This window comes from Blennius ocellaris, assembly GCF_963422515.1.
Source record: "Blennius ocellaris genome assembly, chromosome: 24".
Classification (NCBI taxonomy): domain Eukaryota; kingdom Metazoa; phylum Chordata; class Actinopteri; order Blenniiformes; family Blenniidae; genus Blennius; species Blennius ocellaris.
The window spans coordinates 2,655,425-2,675,805 of NC_137673.1; the positions used below are offsets into that span (position 1 = coordinate 2,655,425).

Consider the following 20,381-nt stretch of genomic DNA (forward strand, 5'->3'; position numbering starts at 1 on the left):
CGACTCTTTGAACGCGAACATCTCGCCAGTGTCTCCAGACAAACCAATAGCTGAACATACCAACGCTGGTTTCTCTTCCAGTCACACAACATCAAAGCTGCCTGTGGTTTATTGTGAAGGCCCGAGTCGTTAATACGAAGAGAGATGATTAAAAAGCTCGCGGACCTCGGTGTGACCCCGGCGACCTTTGGTCTCCGCTGGGAAATATACGTAAAGTCGCATCCACCTGTTGGCCCTGAGCCCGCCGCGGCCCGAGTGGCTGCTGGGTAATGATGTAATCCTCGTCAACACGCCGGGCCTGCTGGGAAACCGGCCAGAGAGAAAACCACTAAACTTTTACACTGAAAAAACCCCCTCGGTTTCGTGTGTCACACGAGTTTCCTTCAAGATTCAAAATAAGTGAACGATACGTTAAAAACAGGACGTCGTCAAGGCTGAGATTTTTATGTTGGAAACAATAAAAACGAGACTGCGTTGCAGGAAACGTTTTCACTGATGTGTCACGGATGTGGAACTGTCACATTTTGTGTTTTTTACAGCTCGTTCCTGAGGATTTTTTTTCTAATTCAGCGAACGAGGACCACCACCCACCACCACCTCCCCCTCCACCCACCACCACCACCACCAGCCCCGGGGTCGGTGCAGTGGTAAAGTGTTTGCAGATGTGGCCCCCCCTCACGCCCCCCCCTCCCCCAATGTGTTTTGTGTGCCAGCTTACAGGAGGAGCAGCACCGAGAGAGAGAGAAGAAATCCCCCTCAGCCGAATCTAGAGTAACAAAGTAATTTGATTACTTCATCTTTACGTCAAAAACACAGATGCACATATCATTTGATTGGGAAAGTAAAAAAAGAGAAAGAAGCTTTTTAACATAGAAATTAAAAAAAGAATTTCCTGTCTTAAAGTGAAAATTGTTTCAGTTTTAACGCAAATATCCAATTTTCACCAATATCTAAAGAAACTGAGAAAAAAAACCTACTGAAATCAATCATGACAAAAATATCTTTAAAAAATAAACAACTTAAAGTTAAAACTGAGGTTTCTTGTCTCCACGGCATCAACGCACACAAAAAAGGGCAATGGACGCGTTTGGGTTTGTACCGTTTCAGTGAGAACGACACTCCGAAGATCTCACACCTGCAGGTCGCCAACAGGCTCCGCCCACTTCCTGGATAGGGTGTCACATGTTCAAAAAACACAATAGGAAGAAGCACGATGTGTGTCGCCCCCTGCTGGTGGATTAAAGAATGGAAACTCTGCTTCAGTTCGTTACACAACGAACATTCCTACGGTCACGCGTTCGCATGTGCAAACACTCTTAAGCATGTTGTCATCGACTCCAAGGTGACAAAGAACGATGTCTGTCAGCATCTCACACACACACACACACACACACGAGTTGTCACGGTGACAGGTTTGACTGACAGGTTGACCCCGACCACGTGTCCAATCACAAGCAAACAGAGTTGTGTAAAAAAAAAAAAGTCTTTTTATTTTAGAAAAGTGATTCTACCACCACACAGACGACACCGACAAACAGAGACGTGCAGCGGCTCCCGGGACGAGAACCAGCAACTCCCGCCCATACTGCACGAAAACACACGAAGCATCCCAAACCGTGACGGTTCTGATGGCGCCGTCGGGGAGTCGGTCCTCCGCCCGTCAAGGAGAGGCGGCGAGTTTCCACGCCGACGAGGCGCTCCGGCCAGTCGCCGCTGACACGCACACAAGTCACATGACCTTCAAACGCACAACACGGAACACTTCTGAGTCCACACACAACTAACGACCGAAGAGACTCGGCCTGCGACGCCCGCTGCACAGCCACACCGCACCACCAGGGGGCGCGCTTTATTCGCGCCAGCATCCAGTCTGTCTTCAGCCCAGTCCGTAAGATGAGTGACGGGCCTGAGGACAGCCTGGAGGTCACAGAAAACTTTTCAAATGTTGTGTAATGTTCCTTTAAACATGAGTCCGGGCTGCGGGGGGGGGCGGCGTCCAAACAAAGCGAACCCCCCGCAGAGACGAAGACCAGAGAAATGTAAACATGGAGAAGCGGCCGCCGTGACTTCTGCGCCTCGTCTCCCCGGAGAGCTGACGGAGCGGCGAAGGCACTGACGAGGAGGAGCGCAGGGAATCGCTGGCGGCAGTGAAGCAATGCCGACTTTGTACACACAGAACGTAAAACACCCCAAAAATGGGCGGAGTCACAGGCCAGGCCGACGCCCACCGGCCACAGTCCAAAGCCTTCCAGCGAAGACGCGGATCCTCTTCCTCCCTTCAGCCTGTGGCCAGCAACGTTTCTGTTGGACGGACGGAGAGTGAGACACATCGAAGGAAAAACTCACGTTTTTAATTAAATGAGAATTATATAGTAATTATATTCATATGACAAGTATAAACAAAGGTTTTTTTTACAAACAAGTTCAATGACAGTTATATAACAAATAAAGTTCTAATGAGGAGCTTTTAAAAAAAAAATTTAGTTTAATGTCAAGTGTATGATAATGACAGTTTGAGAAGTATAATTAGAAGTACGAGGACAAGTTCCATGACCGGTAAAAAAAAAAAAGATCAACGACAAGTTTACTGAATTTAGTGACGTGTTTGATTACAAATTTAAAACCGATGATAATAAACCAGAGGTCAGAACGTCAGAGATCAAAGTGTCGGGGTTAGAAGTCAGGGTATCAGAGGGCGGAGGTCAGAATGTGGTACCTGGAGGCGGGCGGAGTTAAGTGGTGGAGCTTCCTCTCCTCTCCAGGAACCTGCTCAGCCGACAGGAGACAGAAAATCTGCCTGTTAGTTTTGCATTTTTCCACCATTCGTCACATGAACTCATTTCTTTCACTGTTTGTTGTTGCTGAAGGTTTTAAACTTCAGTCGTCTTTCCGTGCTCCCGGGTTCAAACTGTCCCGCCAGAGAATTGTGACGTGATGCAGGGAAGTGCCACCAGAGGGCGCTGTGGATTCTCCCAGACACTCACACTTGAGTCTGCCGCACAAAGTCAGCGAAGTGTTGGTCCCTGGCACACAGCTCGATGATCCTCAGCCGCTCCTCGATCTCCTGCAGGGACCAAACAACAGCTTTATGTAAGAGGAGGAACTAAAAATACTGACGGCACCACCGGACTGGAACCCAGCAGCCAAGACGCTGTCACAACAGTCTGACACACACACACACACACACACACACACACACACACACACACACACACACACACACACACACACACACACACACACACACACTCCCTCTCACCTCTTTGGTGAGCGCCGTGTTCCCGTAAATGTTCCTGATTTCTTCGCTGCTCAGCTCCTTTGAGGCGCCGCCGCTGCCCGAACTGCTGTACTGCGGCGGGACGGGGTCACAGAAGCGGCGGTAGTACTGGGCGGTGACCGGGTCGCCCTCGAACGTGGGGTTGAACTTGGCGGCGCGCTCCAGGGTTGGCACGCTGTCGCCCCGCCTGCAAGCAATACAGGCGTCGAACCGTTAGCACGCCTACGAAGTTTTCAACAAATGGTCTCCGACTCACTGGACACGGGAAGTGGTGGCGTACCGGAGAGGGTCCTCCGTGTCCTCGCTGTCGTACTGGTCTCGCAGCGTCCTGGCCAGGAAGAAGATGATTCCCGCCGCTACCGAGAGGAAGCCAGCCACAGAGGCCACGGCGATGCCGACCACCAGCGGCTCCGACACGTACTCCTCACAGTGCTCGCCGCGGTACCACCAGTTCTCCCCAACGCGACACCTGGACGGAAAGGTCGCAGGTCCAATTCCCAATCAAGACCAAAAAAGCCACCAAATGACCCACTGGTGTCCCTCTAGGTTTACTGCTGGGTCCTTTTTTTGTTTGATATACGTCTGTATTATTATATCATAAAGCTTATGCCACATCTACATGATGGTCGTTTGTGTTTAAAAGCCCCTCCCCACCTGCAGATGGCGCCCTTGCCGGGGATGACGTCACATTTGCCGTCGTTGAGGCAGAAGTCGTGCTGCACGTCGCAGACGCTCTGACACGGCAGCCCGTCCACACTCACGTAGCCGACGTCGCACACACACTCGGCCTCGCCGGACCAGGCGTTGACCATACACCTGGAGAAGTCGTTACAGGCCTGGAACTTGCAGGGATCGGCGCGGTCACCTGGCAGAGGAGGCGGAGGCAGAAGCTTCATTAACACCAGCACTACAGCACCAGGACCAGTGTGGATTCATGTCATAACACAGAACAAGACACATCATCTGCTCAAAAAGTCATCAGTCTGATGGCGGCAGGTTCTGTTATTTGGACGAACGGCGAGTCTTTTGGAGAAACACGATCCTCGCATGGAAAAAGCAGGGGCAGAGATATATTCAGCTCATGACACACATCCAGTCTGGAGGTTTTTCCACAGTCGTCTTACAAATCGTTCATGACTTGCGAGTCTTGCCGAAGGGGCAGCGACTGAGACCGCCAAGGATGACCTCTGGAGCCTCTGGACGGCGAGACGGTTTGCGTTTGACCTCCACGGTCGGCTGAGCAGCAGTAGATTGTAAAAAAATTTTTTTTTTAAATAAAAACTTGTTGAAACTCGAGGAAAAGGTCAGAGTTAGACAGACTGCGAGGACATAAAAGTGCAGAAAATACTATAACCGAACTCTTCGTCCACATACGGCGTCTCAAGCATAAACCAAATGAGCACAGACATTAAAAACGTCACCAGTTAAAACATCAGCGACAAAACAAAGAAGAGCCTACTCAGCACATTTGCTCTATAAAAGGCTTTGAGTTTCTATTTATGAGAAAGGTCAGAGGTCAGAGAAGCAGATATGGATTGGAGGTTTGCAGGTTCAATTCCGCCAGCGGAGAGGTTACAACTGTGACTCAGTCAGTTACCCTCAATGAACTTAATGATCGCTGCTCACGGCACATATCGCTAAGGTAACTCAGGACACGGTGGGTCGAATGCAGAGAAAGAATTTATTGGCTCAAAGTCTGATAAAGAGAAATGAATCTGGTGAGTCAAAGGGAATTGGAAAATGTCCCACTTTTGAGGGGGAGAAAATACAAAACGATAAAGTGAAGGGAGACGCCCTCAAATATTGTTCCGTGGAAAGACAGTGGATCAGTTGTTGATACGCGCCCAGCTGGTCTGGAAGCGGTCGTCTGCTGTTCACATTAGCAGCTCAGTGACTGGGTGACAAACTCTGGCTGCATCTCTGGAAAGACCGCCTGAGTTCATGCCCCGACTGAAAGGTCGGGCGGCGGCGCTGCACCCTGACCGCTCATTGGGACGAGTGCTTGTGCAATGGAAAGAAGAGCAAGAGAGAGGGAGAGAGAGAGAGAGAAAAAAAGCGAAGATGAACGCAGTAAACTGATTAGCGCCTGCACGGTGAGTGGTGACCGCCGTGACTCACTGCGGTAGATTAGGGTTATCGGGCTGTGAAGAGCTCCTCTGATTGGCTCAGACAGATTAAAGAGCTGTAGGTCAGCACAGACACAGGAAAAGATGGACGCGTCCCGCTGAAGAGGCCATCTTTGAACATCACAGAGAAAGTTACAAGGGGTTTTCTGGTTACATGTGATTTCATTACATCATTCTGTGACAGCAGCTATTATGGGGTTCCTCAGGCTTTTTGTCCACTCCTCAATATGGTGGAAATGACCCAGGTGTTCCTCAGGGCATTGGTTTGGGATCGTCACATGTTAGAGTTGGTTCATGTGACCTTGATGGAGCTCAGAAAACCAGAGCATTAATGCTTTTGGCTTCTGTATTAACGAACAATGACGTTTCAAATGATATTGTTTCATATGTATTAAAACTGCAGCACTGAACTTTTTAGGACTCTTGAAGGAAACAAAACAAACCCTCAGAGTCTGAGTGTTGACAGTAAGGATTTCTTCAGGGGATGTGGTCTTGGTCCTTGGGTTTTTTTTAAATTTGGAAAATTACATAAAGCGGCTGTGTGCAATTCCACAAACATGCTGTTGCTGAGTTGGTGAGAAGAGGAAAGTTGCCACAGATTCAAACGAGGCCAATGATGGAACACAAACGTCACAGCTCTTCAGTTTAAATTACAGCACGTAATCTTTGGAAAATGTCAGATTGGAGGTGATAAATTACAAGTACTCACATTACTGTGATTAAATAGTACTTATTGAGGCTCATACTTTGCTGGCCTTTGTGGGTTTTAAGCCTGAAACAAAGGGGAAGTGAAGACACTGGTCTATCTTTAAGTCTGTAAATCTCCCTCGGAGAGTTTCTCCTCTCTGCAGGTGTGACGACTCTGAGCTCAGGTAAACAGCAGGTGAGTCACTGTGTCCTGCTGCTCCTCACGTTCCGTGCAGACAGATTATCCCCGTATTAAACCGCAGGCCGGCAGAGCTGCTGCTCACCCCCCAGGGCGGACCCGGACCGGAAGACAGAGCAGCCAAACACACACCGACTTCTCCAGAGAGCTTCACCAGAGCTAAACTTCTTCTTCAAAAAAAACAAACAAAGTGTAGTCCTTAAAAACTCACACAACTTCATCCAAACCTTTTCCAATGTCTCCAAAGATTCCACACAATTTTATCAGTTTCTCTAAAGACCCACCCTAACCCTGACTTCACTTTCAAGGAGAACAGGTCTGAGATCAAGAAATTAATTTAGAAGAGTAAGGATGATGGACTATGCCTCTGAACTTCAAAACCAATCCAATCCATCACTGAAAGTGAAATGAATGAGAAAAATGTCCTCAGGCATTTGGAATGTTACATTTTGGAGCATCTGGTGCAAATGATCTTCACCTTTGAACCCAATAATGAACTCAAGTAAGTTCAAGTATGAAATATTTCATATCACGGTGACTTGTGATTTCAGTCGTACCTGATTCTACATCCAGTGAGTACTTGTCGATGGCCAGGTTCATGGTTTGGTATGCGGTGTTGGCAAAGTCCTCCAAAATCAGGTAGACGACGTTGGTGACCCCTTTAGGAACCGGCTTCCCGAACCTCATGCGACTGTTCACGACGATGCTGCCGTTCCTGAAGTTGAGGATCTCCAGGTTCTGGAAGTTGTTTAGGTTGGACTCCAGGTACGGGACCAGCTGCAAGGTGAAGCAGAACACTTTAGAACCTGGACATGGAGTTTTATTACCCTTTAAACTCTTGAGTTCTCACCAGCAGAAGGAACCGCTGTTCCAAGGCCTTGTACTCCGGGGAACTCTTGTTGAACAGGTCCATGGAGAACACCATGTTGGTCACTCTCAGTCTGAAAAAGACCGTCAGGTCTCTGCCAGGGTGGGCTGGTAAGGCCAAGGCATCCAAGTCCGAGCCCTGAGCGCCACTCGAGAACCCACTGGCGTCACCTTCAGCCAAGCCACCGCCATACTGGAAGATGTCGAAGCTGACGTCGATGCCGGGCACCTCGGAGAAGTCGAACGGCTGGAGCTCGGACTCAGAAGTACCGTCTTTGACTTCCTCGGGAGAGGGGGTCGGACTATGGAGGACGTGGATAGCTGCTTCTCCTCCTGAGGGGCTTGTCAAAGCTACGCTCGTGTCTTCATCAGGCTGTAGAGCACCCGGTGACCGTTGTGGAGGACTCTCTGTTTTGTTTACAACCACGGCCTCCGGTGTCGACGGAGAAACAGTTGGCGATGACGTGCTGATTGGGAGGTCAGTGACGTCTTCGTGGTTTTGGTGCTCATGGTGAATCAGATCCTCGTCCTCCGGCACTGAATCCGACACTCGAGTGAACGGCGAGTCCTTCTCAGGCGAGAGGGCGATGGCGCCATGGTCCAGGTCTACAGTTGGCGTAGTGGCTGGAGCTGTCGTTGTTGTCGTGACAACCATGACTTCATCCACAGCCAGGTCCTTGTCGAGGATTATGTCGACATGCGGGGAGTCGGTGACACCGATGTGCTGCTCTTCCAAAACCTCAATGGCTTCTTGTTTTGTGACCGGCAGCAGCAGCTGAGGCTCTTCTGTGACTACATCAGGTTGGAGAAGCTCTTCAGTGGTCGACAAGGCTGGTTCTTTCACGGTGACTCCCACAACTTCCACAAACGCCGGCAACCCCTCAGTTGAGGTTGCCAGACTTTCAGGTGCAAATGTAACTAGTGACTCAGTCTCTTCTTCGGTTGCCACATTGATCACTGCCTCGCTCATTATCTCTTTCTTTGTAGTTGTTTCTTGATGCCCATCAGGTGTTTCGGTTGATCCCACAAAAACAGCAGCCTCTCGAGTCCAAACGTCCCATTGAGGAGGATCCGTGGCAGCTGACTCGGTTCTCAGTGACTCAGTCAGCAAGAAGTCATCATAGATGCCAGATGCTTCCATGGTTTGCACTGAAAGTTCAACAGTTCCTTTGGGTGAGAAAACCGGTGGCTTGGTTGTGGTCATGATGGGCAGTGTCACTAAAACATGATCCAGAAAGTCAACATCGTGCCCTGGAGTTGAATCTTCAGTAGTGGAAGCTGCTGTTGTCTGGACATCGGGACTTTCAGTGAATTCAACCCCCAATGCGACTAAATCATCTTTTTCAGTGGACTGAGGCTCCAAAGCATCTTCGTCCTCCTCCAGGTCAGGTGGTGGGAGCACTTCCAAGACACTGTCCTCATAAATGTATGTACTGTCAGATGTCGGCAACACTTCCCAACTCCAGAGGTCAACTCCCTGACCGTCTCCAGAGAAACCTGAACCCGAGCCGTCGTCCAGTGAAGTCTCAGCGGTTGTCACAGGTTTTGTGGGAGAACTTCCAGTATGGCTTCCTGGAAGGGCCTTGTCCCCGGCACCAAGGAACTCTTCATTTTCAATGTTCCCCTTGTCTGTGAGAAACAGAAATACATGCTGACTCAACAACAACCTGCAGGAACTGCAGATCTGATCATTTCTGAAAACTATTTTCTGATCTGTCACTTTTAATCACTCTCTCCAATAAAGGGTCACTTACTTGCAGGGACGTTTGACTCGAGGTCAAAGGTCTTCTCCGGGAGGTCAATGGAGGGTGGGGGAGCCGTGGCCTCATCAAATAGGAAGACGTCATTCTCGCTGGCTTCCTCACTCTGCGGGACTTTCCATTGGTCAAAGGTGTCGAACAGGAAGTTGTCCTTCTTGGGGAAAACCTCGCTGGTAATCTCGTCTGGCTCGTGGCTCGGAGCATCGGGCGGCTTCTCAGCAGCGAGGATGTTATCCTGAAAATAGAAAAGTGCATCAACAGACCGATCGTCTGAGAAGAACATCAACAGGAAGGTCTACTGTCGCTCAGTTCCAGTGACATCAGAACCCTTTCTCCACCGTGTCGATGGACTCACCATGCTGTCGTAGGCGTCGGCTGGTCGACTCGTCGGGTTCACCGAAGGCAGCAGGTTCTCCGCTGTGGAAAATGAAGAGAATTGTTGTTAAATACAGCTTTGCCAAGTTCTCTTCAAAATATTTCAGACATCAGCTGATTTATGACTAATTCAATTCATCATTAGTAGAAATCAGCGAACCGTTCTCCAGCTGCAGCGGGTCGCCCTGCCCCGCCTCCAGGCTGCTGTTGGTCAGGAAGGTGTCTTTGTGCAGTGCCTCGGTGATGTAGTTGCGGAAGTCGGTGATGGTGTAGACGACGGTGGGCTGCTCGGCGGCGCCGGGGAAGTTCTTCTCCACGCGGTTGTTCTGCAGCGAGATGAAGTCCAGCGTGTTGTTGGCGATGCCGCCGCCGTCCACCTCCAGAGTGATGGCGTAGTGGACCAGGACCACCAGACCCCTGGCCGGACCACAAGACACATGTTTATTCATCATAATGGAATTACAGTACATGAACATCAATCCCATAAATTCTGATTGTATTTGACATTTTATATAACTTTGATTAAATCCAACAAGAATAAGTAAATCATGTTTTATAGCACTGACTCATAAAGATAAATATTTAAAGATAAGTGTGTGGGTGGGTGTTTAAGTAACAAAAGAGAAATAAATGATTTCAAAAGAAATATTTCAATTGAATGCAAGTCAATTTAATTGATTAAAACAGAGTAAATGTAATGAGCCTATGAAATGATTGGAACAGATACAAAGAATGAATTTTACTCCAAAACATTGTGAGTTGAACTAAAGTAAAATATTGCATAAATAAAGTAATAAATCAAATAAAGTAAAATATTGGATGACTCAATGTAACTATTAAATTGAAGTCAATAAAGGGAAAATCAACTTGAAATAAAATAATGAAATTACATTTTAGGAGTAAATGTAATTGAAATATTAAATTATAATACATTCACAGGGTTAATAAAAATATAATTTAATCTAATCAAATTGATTTGCATGCAAATAGATTATTTGATTAGGGTGAAATTGAATTGAAATGTTATCTTGTACTAACTTTATGGAGTTGAAAAAAAATGAATCAAATTAAAGTGTTAGAAAGAATAAAATAAAATAAAACTCTGAATATAAATGGAACAGGAGGATTTAAATTAAGTACGATAGAGAATGAAATCAATCAAACTAAACTTGATTAAACTAAATAAATTCACTGGAGTGAAACAAACTAAAGTAAATGATCAATTTAATTAAAGAAATCGAGTTCTGCAGTGAATGAAAAGAGTTGGCTGAGGGATGAGGGGGGGGGTTAGTCGGAGTGAGTTGGGGTGAGGTCTGCCTCAGTGGGGGAGTTTGTCTTTACGGTAAATCCTCAGCAGTAATCCGGCGGCGGCGAGCGACTGATCCCACTTAAGAGCTGATTGATGATTGTTTAGGACATTAAGAGGACGTTAATGTGGAGCCACAGGATCACAGACCCACTGACTCTTTAAAGCCAGCGGTGAATCGTAGGCGTGCCGCCGCTCACTGAAGAAAGCCTAAATACAGACGGCTTCTCAGCGGGTCTGGAGATAGCGCCCCCTCTGGTGTGGAGCCAGAACCACCGCCAATGAAAAGCCTTCATGCTTTACACAAGGTCTCTCTTGGAGTTGGAGAATCATTGACTGAACTATTCTGACAACCTGATCGTAAACTTTGCCATCAGAATCCCTCCACTGCAGGAAATAGTCCCTCCCATAAACACCGGGGTTCATTTCTGTCTCACAACAGGTGCAGTGGGTGAAGAGAGTCAGACGTACCTCTCCAGGTCCTTCTGAGGCCTGAAAACAAGGACAAAAACACACAAACCTTAAAACCAGATTGTTTAATTTGTTAAAGTAAAGAAATACAACAAATAGGACAAAGAGCTGACCTGAACTCGATGATGGAGACGCCCTTAAAGCCCGGCAGCCTCTCAAAGGCGTCTTCAATCTGAAGCAAGAAGGAGAGACTTTCAAGAATGAAGACATTTCAGTCTTTCGGGAAGATCCCAGCAGACCACATGAACTCATCGTCTCCATTTTAAACTTCATCCCTCATGTTCAGGATCCAAAGGTTCATCAGTTACTGGATGAGGATTGTAAGGATCTGGAAACTTCTATCCTTAAATAATATCCGTTTATAATGATAGAATTTGGGTTGGCACCTCGATCAATAATGACGTCCAGATCAGTCCTGCTCAGGGTCCAGCGGGTTGTTTCACTGGTCTGACGTCTTAGTTTTCACAGTTTGTCTCGTTTGTGTTCTAGGATTCTGATTTCACAGTGCTGGACAGAAACCCTCTGATACTGAAAAGAGTGATGACATGTCTGACTTGTGTTTTAAACTTAAAAAAACAAACTCGCTCTGTATTCAGGTCGTAAAATCTGATATTTGCAATAACACCAATGGCTGCTTGCTTTCTTTTCAACCACTTTGCCCTCATCACTGAAATAGTACCGACAGTCCTCGAACAAACTGGCAGCTTTCCTGGCAACGTTGCTTTGTTTCCAGGTGAGTCACCACTCGGACTCCGAATGCCGTTTTCCAACAGAAAGGAAAACTGAGTCGAGGCCTTTGAAGACAAGCCAAAGGCCCAAGTCAGCAGTTTTCTGGAAAAAGCAGCAGTGAGGGAGGAGAACCAAGGAGGAAAACAAGATGACGACAACACCGCGGGCCAAAATAGTCACCTCAGGCGTCATTATCACTCAGAATGTACGGTCTTGTACAAACTTGGAGACAACAGGTTCCTGTTCGCTCTGTATTTCAGGAATAAAATGAAGAATGACATCCAAATCTCCCACAGTAATATTTTGAGAGTGTGTGTAGTCCAGGCAGTTATTAAGTCATCTATTACACAACGGTCATTGTTGGAGAGACTTTCCAGCTAACTTCAGTCAACTGTGTACCGCGTATCCTTACAAAGCCAACAGGAGTCGTTCCCGAACCGTTGCTGCTAGTTGTAAAGTGGAAGAGAAATGGACTCACCCTGCGGGTGAACTGTCGGGCCAGCAGCTGGTACTCGAAGCTGCTCGGGTCCCTCAAGGCGTCGTTGTAGGTTTCTCCTCGCAGTCGGATGCTCAGCTCCACAACGTGGTTCTCCAGAGGGTTCAGGGGCTGCAGCATGGCGTCGATCTCGTTGCCAATCTGAAAGTGAAAGAACGTTTGTTTGGACGCTCGTTGGGTGAGACTAAAACAAAACAGGCTGATTTATCGATGCTCACCGAGTTCTCCTGCTCGTCCTCCAGCCCAAAGCCATTGTTTCCCAGTAAGTCTTCTTCATACGGACGCCCCACCAGATCTGGGAAGTTCCCGTTGTTGTACTCCACGACGTACTTGGTGGTGGCCTCCCCCGGGCTCGGGGTTCCTGGAGAATCATCTGATGCGACTTCTACTTCTGCTTCTGGAGGGATCTCTTCAAGAGATTTCAGTGGGACTTCCTCCGAGGTCTCCTGTGCCTCTTCAGCTGGAGAACCGTCCTCCACTGATTCTGGACCAGCTTCTGGAGCTGCAGGGACGCTTCCTGGCTGTTCCTGCGTGGGAAGCTCTTCAGCAGACTCTGGGATGACCTCCTCAGGCGGTTCTACTTCTAACTCTGTTCCCGGTTGGACACCAGTCGCAGGTTCCAGAGTCTCCTCTTCAGCTGCAGGAACGGATTCTGGTTCAGCCACCTCAGCGGTGTCATCATCTTCTGTGGGTTGTGGAGGGATCTCCACCTCAGTGGGATGGTCCACCAGCACTTCTGGTTCAGGTGTTCCGTACAATTCAGTCACTGGTAATAGTACCTCGGTGTCTTCTGGAACCACGACAACCACGGGAGTGGTCTCGTCATTCTCCTGTGAAGTTTCTGGTGGTTCAACCTCTTTGAGAACTTCTGGGGTGACTGCTTCTGGTTCAAAGAAATCCCCTCCTTCACCATCTTCTGACACTTTCACGGCAGGTTCCTGCTGGATGTCTTCCTCTGAGGTTTCGGTGTGATCCTCTTCGTCTTCCACAGTGGCTTCTTCTTGAACAGATCCATCTGGAGGTTCTTCTATAGAATCAGCTTCTTCTGCAGTGTCGGACTCGTCACTGGTTTCAGCTGCAGGTTTCACTTCTGGCGACGGTTCTCTCGTGGCTTCAGGTTCTGTTATGATGTCCTCAAGAAGTTCTCCATGTTCTGGTTCAGGTTTTGGTTTGACTTCAGCTCCTGCAGGTTCTTTGATATTTCCTTCAACGGATTCTCGCTCATGCACATTTTGTTCTCCAGATTCTGGTTCTTTTGGAGTTTCTTCTACAAGTTCTGGTTCCCCTAGGTCTTCTTCTACAGGTTCTGGTTCTTTTACAATTTCTTCTACAGGTTCTGGTTCCCCTAGGTCTTCTTCTACAAGTTCTGGTTCTTTTGGAGTTTCTTCTACAGGTTCTGGTTCCCCTAGGGATTCTTTTACAGGTTCTGGTTCTTCTTGACTTTCTTCTACTGGTTCTGGTTCTTCTGGAGTTTCTTCTACAGGTTCTGGTTCTTCTTGACTTTCTTCTACTGGTTCTGGTTCTTCTGGAGTTTCTTCTACAAGTTCTGGTTCACCTAGGGATTCTTCTACATGTTCTGGTTCTTCTGGAGTTTCCTCTACAGGTTTTGGTTCCCCTAGGGATTCTTCTACAGGTTCTGGTTCTTCTGGAATTCTTTCTACAGGTTCTGGTTCTTCTTGACTTTCTTCTAGTGGTTCTGGTTCTTTTGGAGTTTCTTCTACAGGTTCTGACACTTCTGGAATTCTTAATTCATGTTCAGGTTCATGCAAAGTTTCTTCCACAGGTTCTGATTCTTGTAGAACGTTTTCTCCAGTTTCCAGTTCATTTAATGTTTCTTCTACAGGTTCTGGTTCTTCTTGACTTTCTTCTACTGGTTCTGGTTCTTCTGGAGTTTCTTCTACAGGTTCTGGTTCTTCTTGACTTTCTTCTACTGGTTCTGGTTCTTCTGGAGTTTCTTCTACAAGTTCTGGTTCACCTAGGGATTCTTCTACATGTTCTGGTTCTTCTGGAGTTTCCTCTACAGGTTTTGGTTCCCCTAGGGATTCTTCTACAGGTTCTGGTTCTTCTGGAATTCTTTCTACAGGTTCTGGTTCTTCTTGACTTTCTTCTAGTGGTTCTGGTTCTTTTGGAGTTTCTTCTACAGGTTCTGACACTTCTGGAATTCTTAATTCATGTTCAGGTTCATGCAAAGTTTCTTCCACAGGTTCTGATTCTTGTAGAACGTTTTCTCCAGTTTCCAGTTCATTTAATGTTTCTTCTACAGGTTCTGGTTCTTCTTGACTTTCTTCTACTGGTTCTGGTTCTTCTGGAGTTTCTTCTACAGGTTCTGGTTCTTCTGGACTTTCTTCTACTGGTTCTGGTTCTTCTGGAGTTTCTTCTACAAGTTCTGGTTCACCTAGGGATTCTTCTACATGTTCTGGTTCTTCTGGAGTTTCCTCTACAGGTTTTGGTTCCCCTAGGGATTCTTCTACAGGTTCTGGTTCTTCTGGAATTTTTTCTACAGGTTCTGGTTCTTCTTGACTTTCTTCTAGTGGTTCTGGTTCTTTTGGAGATTCTTCTACAGGTTCTGACACTTCTGGAATTCTTAATTCATGTTCAGGTTCATGCAAAGTTTCTTCCACTGGTTCTGATTCTTGTAGAACGTTTTCTCCAGTTTCCAGTTCATTTAATGTTTCTTCTACAGGTTCTGGTTCTTCTTGACTTTCTTCTACTGGTTCTGGTTCTTCTGGAGTTTCTTCTACAGGTTCTGGTTCTTCTTGACTTTCTTCTACTGGTTCTGGTTCTTCTGGAGTTTCTTCTACAAGTTCTGGTTCACCTAGGGATTCTTCTACATGTTCTGGTTCATCTGGAGTTTCCTCTACAGGTTTTGGTTCCCCTAGGGATTCTTCTACAGGTTCTGGTTCTTCTGGAGTTTTTTCTACAGGTTCTGGTTCTTCTTGACTTTCTTCTACTGGTTCTGGTTCTTTTGGAGTTTCTTCTACAGGTTCTGACACTTCTGGAATTCTTAATTCATGTTCAGGTTCATGCAAAGTTTCTTCTACAGGTTCTGATTCTTGTAGAACGTTTTCTCCAGTTTCCAGTTCATTTAATGTTTCTTCTACAGGTTCTGGTTCTTCTTGACTTTCTTCTACTGGTTCTGGTTCTTTTGGAGTTTCTTCTACAGGTTCTGACACTTCTGGAATTCTTAATTCATGTTCAGGTTCATGCAAAGTTTCTTCTACAGGTTCTGATTCTTGTAGAACGTTTTCTCCAGTTTCCAGTTCATTTAATGTTTCTTCTACAGGTTGTGGTTCTGATACAGTTCCTTCTTTAGGTTCTGCTTCATGTAGAGTTTCTTGTCCAGGTTTTAGTTCTTGTATTGTTTCTTCTTCAGGTTCTGGTTCTTCCTGCCCTGCAGGTGTTCCTGGTGCGTCTCCTGTATCCAGAACATCTTGTATTGGTTCTCCTTCGGTTTCACCTTGTTCATCTTGTGAAACTCCTGCAGCTTCATCCTCAGTGATCAATGTTTCTGTTCCAACTTCTGTTGGTTCCTCTTCTACGGCTCTTTCCTCGTTCGTGTCTGCTGCATTGCCTTCAACCATCACAACCAGATCTTGAATGTCAGTCAGTACCTCTTCAGCAGTTTCAAGCAAATCTTCCTCTGTAGAATCTCCTCCTTCTCCGTCAGTTTCTGGAGGTGGGGTTGCCTCAATACTGATGTCGTCCAGAGCTGCTTGATCCATTCCCTCCTCTTCACTAGACTCTTTGTCCTCCATCGATATCGTCAGGATGGACGCTTGCGAGGGAAGATCAGCTTCCAAGTCTGATGCGGATTCTTGGTCCGAAGTCACGTTGATCATGACCTCCACCTCTTCTTCTGGATTTGTGATCAGGAAGACAGTCGGCGTCACCTCTGGTGTGACTTCAGCAGCAGCCTCTGAAGGACCGTCAGTTCGGGACACTTCAGCCTCATCAGGAGATTCCTCCACTTCTTCATCTGTGACATCCGAGACGTCCACTCTCACGACTTCTGGAGGCGTCGAGGAAGTCGAGTCTGCCCTCGTTTCCTCCACCGTGATGGATTCTGGAGCAAGGGTGGAGGTCGGCTTTGGGAGAACTGACACTGTGGCCTCTGTTGGGACTTCGTGAGACACGACCTCCGACGGCGGCTCCTCGCCTCTCGGACTAACTTCTTGGATCTCTGTTGTATCCGGCGCAAGCGACTCCTCGATCGTAATGTCGTCCTCCTCAGATGTTACGTCTGGACGAGGCCCGTCAGACGGCTTGGCTGTCGAAGGTGTCAGATCTTCAGAAACTGGTCCAACATCTGAAGACTGAACATCTTCACTATGAGGAGGTGAACCTTCTGTCACAGAGAGCGGAGGAGTCCCAGGATGGAGGTCATCTCCAGCCATTTCCTGGTGGGTTTCTTCCCCTGTGGCGGAGCACAAACACATCAAACATGTTCAGCAATTTGTTCAGAGATTGGTTAAATTATTATAATGTAATTAGCATAATTAAAAAGAAAGAAAAGCCACAAGGGTAATGAAAAAATATGAATATATATTTATACTTTTCATCAGTGGCTAAAAAGCAAAAAGAGTTTTTAAGTGTTGTACAGAATTTTGTCACATGTTGATGAATTTAAGGACTGAAATACTTTAATAGCTGAAGATGAAGTTAAAAAGTGAAATGTAGTGGTAGAAGCACAAGCATCCCAGTCAGCGTGAAGCTCCAAAACTTGGAGATGAAAGAAGCAGCAGTCATGCAGGAGACGTGATAAAAAAGTGGTTTAGGAGGTCTGATGACGTCGCCTCACACTCGTCCCGCTCGGTGACGCCTTCACAGACCAAACTGCTGCCGGGAAATAGGCTTACAGATCTATTCTAAGAGGCTCCGCCCCCTCACTGTTTTTGTCGGGTGGGGGGGGGGGGCAAAAGGCCACAGCCAAACAAAACAAGACGGGATTTCAGAGGGTCGTAGTTATCAGAGCATAACTGATCTCTGGTGGTCTCAAACAGCTGAGCAGCAGGGTTATTCCCAACTGGACACGTTGGACTCACACTTGAGGACAAAGGTCTGCCTGAGGTCTTAAGGTCTCTGTGAGGTTTAAGGGCCAAGATCTGGGGTCTGTCTGAGACCGTCCGAGACCTTACAACTGTTTGAAGTACAGCTGAGGTAAGACTCAAGACTGAGAACTTAAGTTGAAGGGCTGACAGCTTAAGACGAGCTGAGATGAAGAGTTTCACTCAGACTTCACGTTTGACCTTTGGCCCACAATGTGACTGGACACGACGGGACGTCGCGCGGACGACAGTGCGATGAAGACCGTGGAAACGAAGATTATCGAGAGAGTTTCTACCTGCTGACGTCTCGGTCAGGGACGTCCACGTCGTCGTCTCAGAGCTGCACAGCAAAAACAAAACGAGAACATCGGAGATGTTTTGTGACATGTTCACACAAACTCAACAAAAACCTTCACAAAATATACCTGGAAAAAGTCAGAAATTTCCAAACTGACTCAAAATTACCAACATATTCTAACTCAGTTACTCGCCGATTAAAGGAAAATTAACTGAATCACCAACAGCCAACTGGTAAACCAAATAAAGCAAACTGACAAACTGAATTGACCAAATAACTCGTTAACTGACTGACTGGAATCAGGCAAACTGACTCAACAAAGAGCCAATCAAAACCAGGATCAGGTAGAAAACAGGTTCACAAAAGCAGGAGGACACAGACCACCAACCACTAAAACCAGGACCAGGTAAACCAGGTAAACCAGGTAAACCAGGATCACCGGAACCATCTGAGTCGCTCCTACAGACACGGTGTGGTCGTCTGTTCACGTTTGTGTGTCTGTAAGTCTGGCTCAGAGAGGGGGGGTGGGGGGGGGGGGGGGGTTCACAGGCCTACCTGCACGGAGGAAGAGGAGGAGCTGAGGAGACGGGATCACTGTAGCAGGTGATGAAACACACACACACACACACACACACACGTCATCACAGCTGCTGCGACAACAACACAAAAAACAGCAATAACACAAACAACAGAAAAAGAATAAAGTATCTCAAGGTGTGCGTCTACCCCCACACACACACACACACACACACACACACACACACACACACACACACACACACAAAGGCACACACAGGCCACTCACCTATTGTCTGCTGTTGTCATGGCAACCCTCTGAAACACGCCAACAAAAACAGGCAATCAACACAGATGCTTTCAGGTTAATTGAGGCATTTTCATGCTTTTTTTAATGTTTATTGTGTTTTTTTTTTTTTTATTCAATCAAGTCTTGCTTTCGTCATGTTGTGTGTGCATGTTGGATCGATGGTTCTGGTTTGCCCGCACATGATATATTCACACTGTACATCTGGCATGTTTGAGCTGTTCAACATGTTGGAGGTTTTTTTTTGTTGTTTTTTTCCTGTTGCGCCCATAATGTTTCACTGCGTTTTCCAGGGACTCCCCTGGTGTGGGACTCACTTCACGGACGAGGTTCCGGTGCTCCTCCGAGCGGCTGAAGGACTCGCCGATGCCACTGATGCTGACCGAATCGTCCAGACAGCGACTCACCCACGCCTGATACTCGTGTCGCTCTGGGAGGCGGTCCCAAAAAATCTTGAACGCTTCCCACACCGTCTCCTGACACACTGATACACACACATTAGCACACTTAATGAGGTATTCACACACTGAAGATACAGCTTCAACTCAGATCGAAGAGATTCATTCATCCAGTCGTTCCTCCATTGGTGATAATTGTGGCGCTGAGTGGATTTATCAGGAGCTGACCTCTGGGGGTCACTGACCTCTCAGGTGGAAGTATCTCAGGTGGTTGGCGACGACCTGGTCGTACGTCTCCTGGCTGCACATCTTCACGCCGCTCGGAAACAGGACGTTCCTCTTGTGCCGCGTCGTCGAAGCCGCCGCGTGGCGTCTGTCCCACAGAACTCCCGAGTCCAGCGCCGCCGTCTCGGACCCTCCACGCTGCTCTAAATCCGCCACCCGCTCACTGCTGGCATCTGCAGGAAACAGGGCTCATTGAAGGAGCCACGTCCTCCCGTCTCGTGACGCCCTGTGGTGACCTCGTACCTCAGGTTGGACGACACATCGAAGAGGCCGTAACAATAATCTGCATCGCGATGCCTTGATGTTTCAGCTCTAAATTTTGTAAATCAAAACACCGGAGACGTATGAAAGATTCACGATGCCTCAGCTGTCCCTGTGGACATGTATGAAGGTACACAGGTGCCTGACCCGTGTCTGCAGACAGACATGAAGTGGACATGTATGAGGGTATAAAGGTGTCTCATCTGTTCCAGTGGACGTGTCTGCAGGTGCAAAGGCACCTGGTCCGTGTCAGTGGACATGTATTAAAGTGCAAAGGTGTGTCACCTGTTGGTGGACATGTATGACGGCACGAAGGCTCGTCTCTGTGGACACATTTGAAGGTACAAAGGTGTCTGTCCTATGTCAGTGGACATACATGAAGGCAGTTGACCGGTTCCACTGGAGAGGTATGAAAGCATATGGTGTCTCACCTGTGTCCCGGGAACAGGTGAGACCCAGAGTACAGAGGTGCCCGACCGGTGCCAGGGGGTCAGGTATGCAGGTGTGAAGGTGCCTGACCTGTGTCGGGGGACATGCATCCATACAGCAGCAGCAGCATCCACAGCAGCGTCCTCTTCCGGGCAGGCATGTCTCAAGCGTGTCCTCCGGACTGTCTCTCGCCGTCAGCTCAGCTCATCAGGGGCATCCGTCTTGTCCATCCAGCATCGGCGAGTGAGCAGCGGGCGGCGTCTTGGTGGCGGCGCGGTGGAGCAGTGAGCAGGTGAGCAGATGGGACTTCGCGGCTGCTGCCGCTGCTGCCGAGGATTTCTTCCCCGTTTAATCCGATTTGTTAAGCTGCTGGAGTGGATGAGTGTCACAGCCACCAAGGGGTTACTGTTGCTTAAAGGAAATCAAACACAAACAGGTTGATTACCAGCGGCAGGGCGGGCCGTGGCACACTGCACCACTGCTCCACAAAACCCCGGAGCTGCAGCGGGGCAGTGCCCGGGTCCAGGTCCAGGTCCAGGGCCAGAAAGG

At 47.8% G+C, this 20,381-nt stretch overlaps 1 protein-coding gene across 1 annotated transcript; it reads right to left on the bottom strand.

The window, feature by feature from the left end:
* Window positions 1-1,580: 1,580 nt before the first annotated feature.
* Window positions 1,581-19,992, bottom strand: LOC308147777 (interphotoreceptor matrix proteoglycan 2-like; the record flags this gene model as incomplete). Its single annotated transcript, XM_080520110.1, has 22 exons — window positions 1,581-2,301; window positions 2,717-2,766; window positions 2,985-3,064; window positions 3,260-3,464; window positions 3,558-3,746; window positions 3,932-4,142; window positions 6,847-7,066; window positions 7,140-8,785; window positions 8,911-9,151; window positions 9,272-9,333; window positions 9,452-9,708; window positions 11,069-11,089; window positions 11,182-11,240; window positions 12,276-12,434; window positions 12,512-13,368; window positions 15,988-16,707; window positions 17,635-17,678; window positions 18,192-18,230; window positions 18,442-18,470; window positions 18,777-18,943; window positions 19,103-19,315; window positions 19,923-19,992. 21 exons carry the CDS (start codon window positions 19,990-19,992, stop codon window positions 2,733-2,735), a joined length of 5,523 nt encoding a protein of 1,840 aa, XP_080376236.1. The 3' UTR covers window positions 1,581-2,301; window positions 2,717-2,732.
* Between the last annotated feature and the right edge of the window lie 389 nt (window positions 19,993-20,381).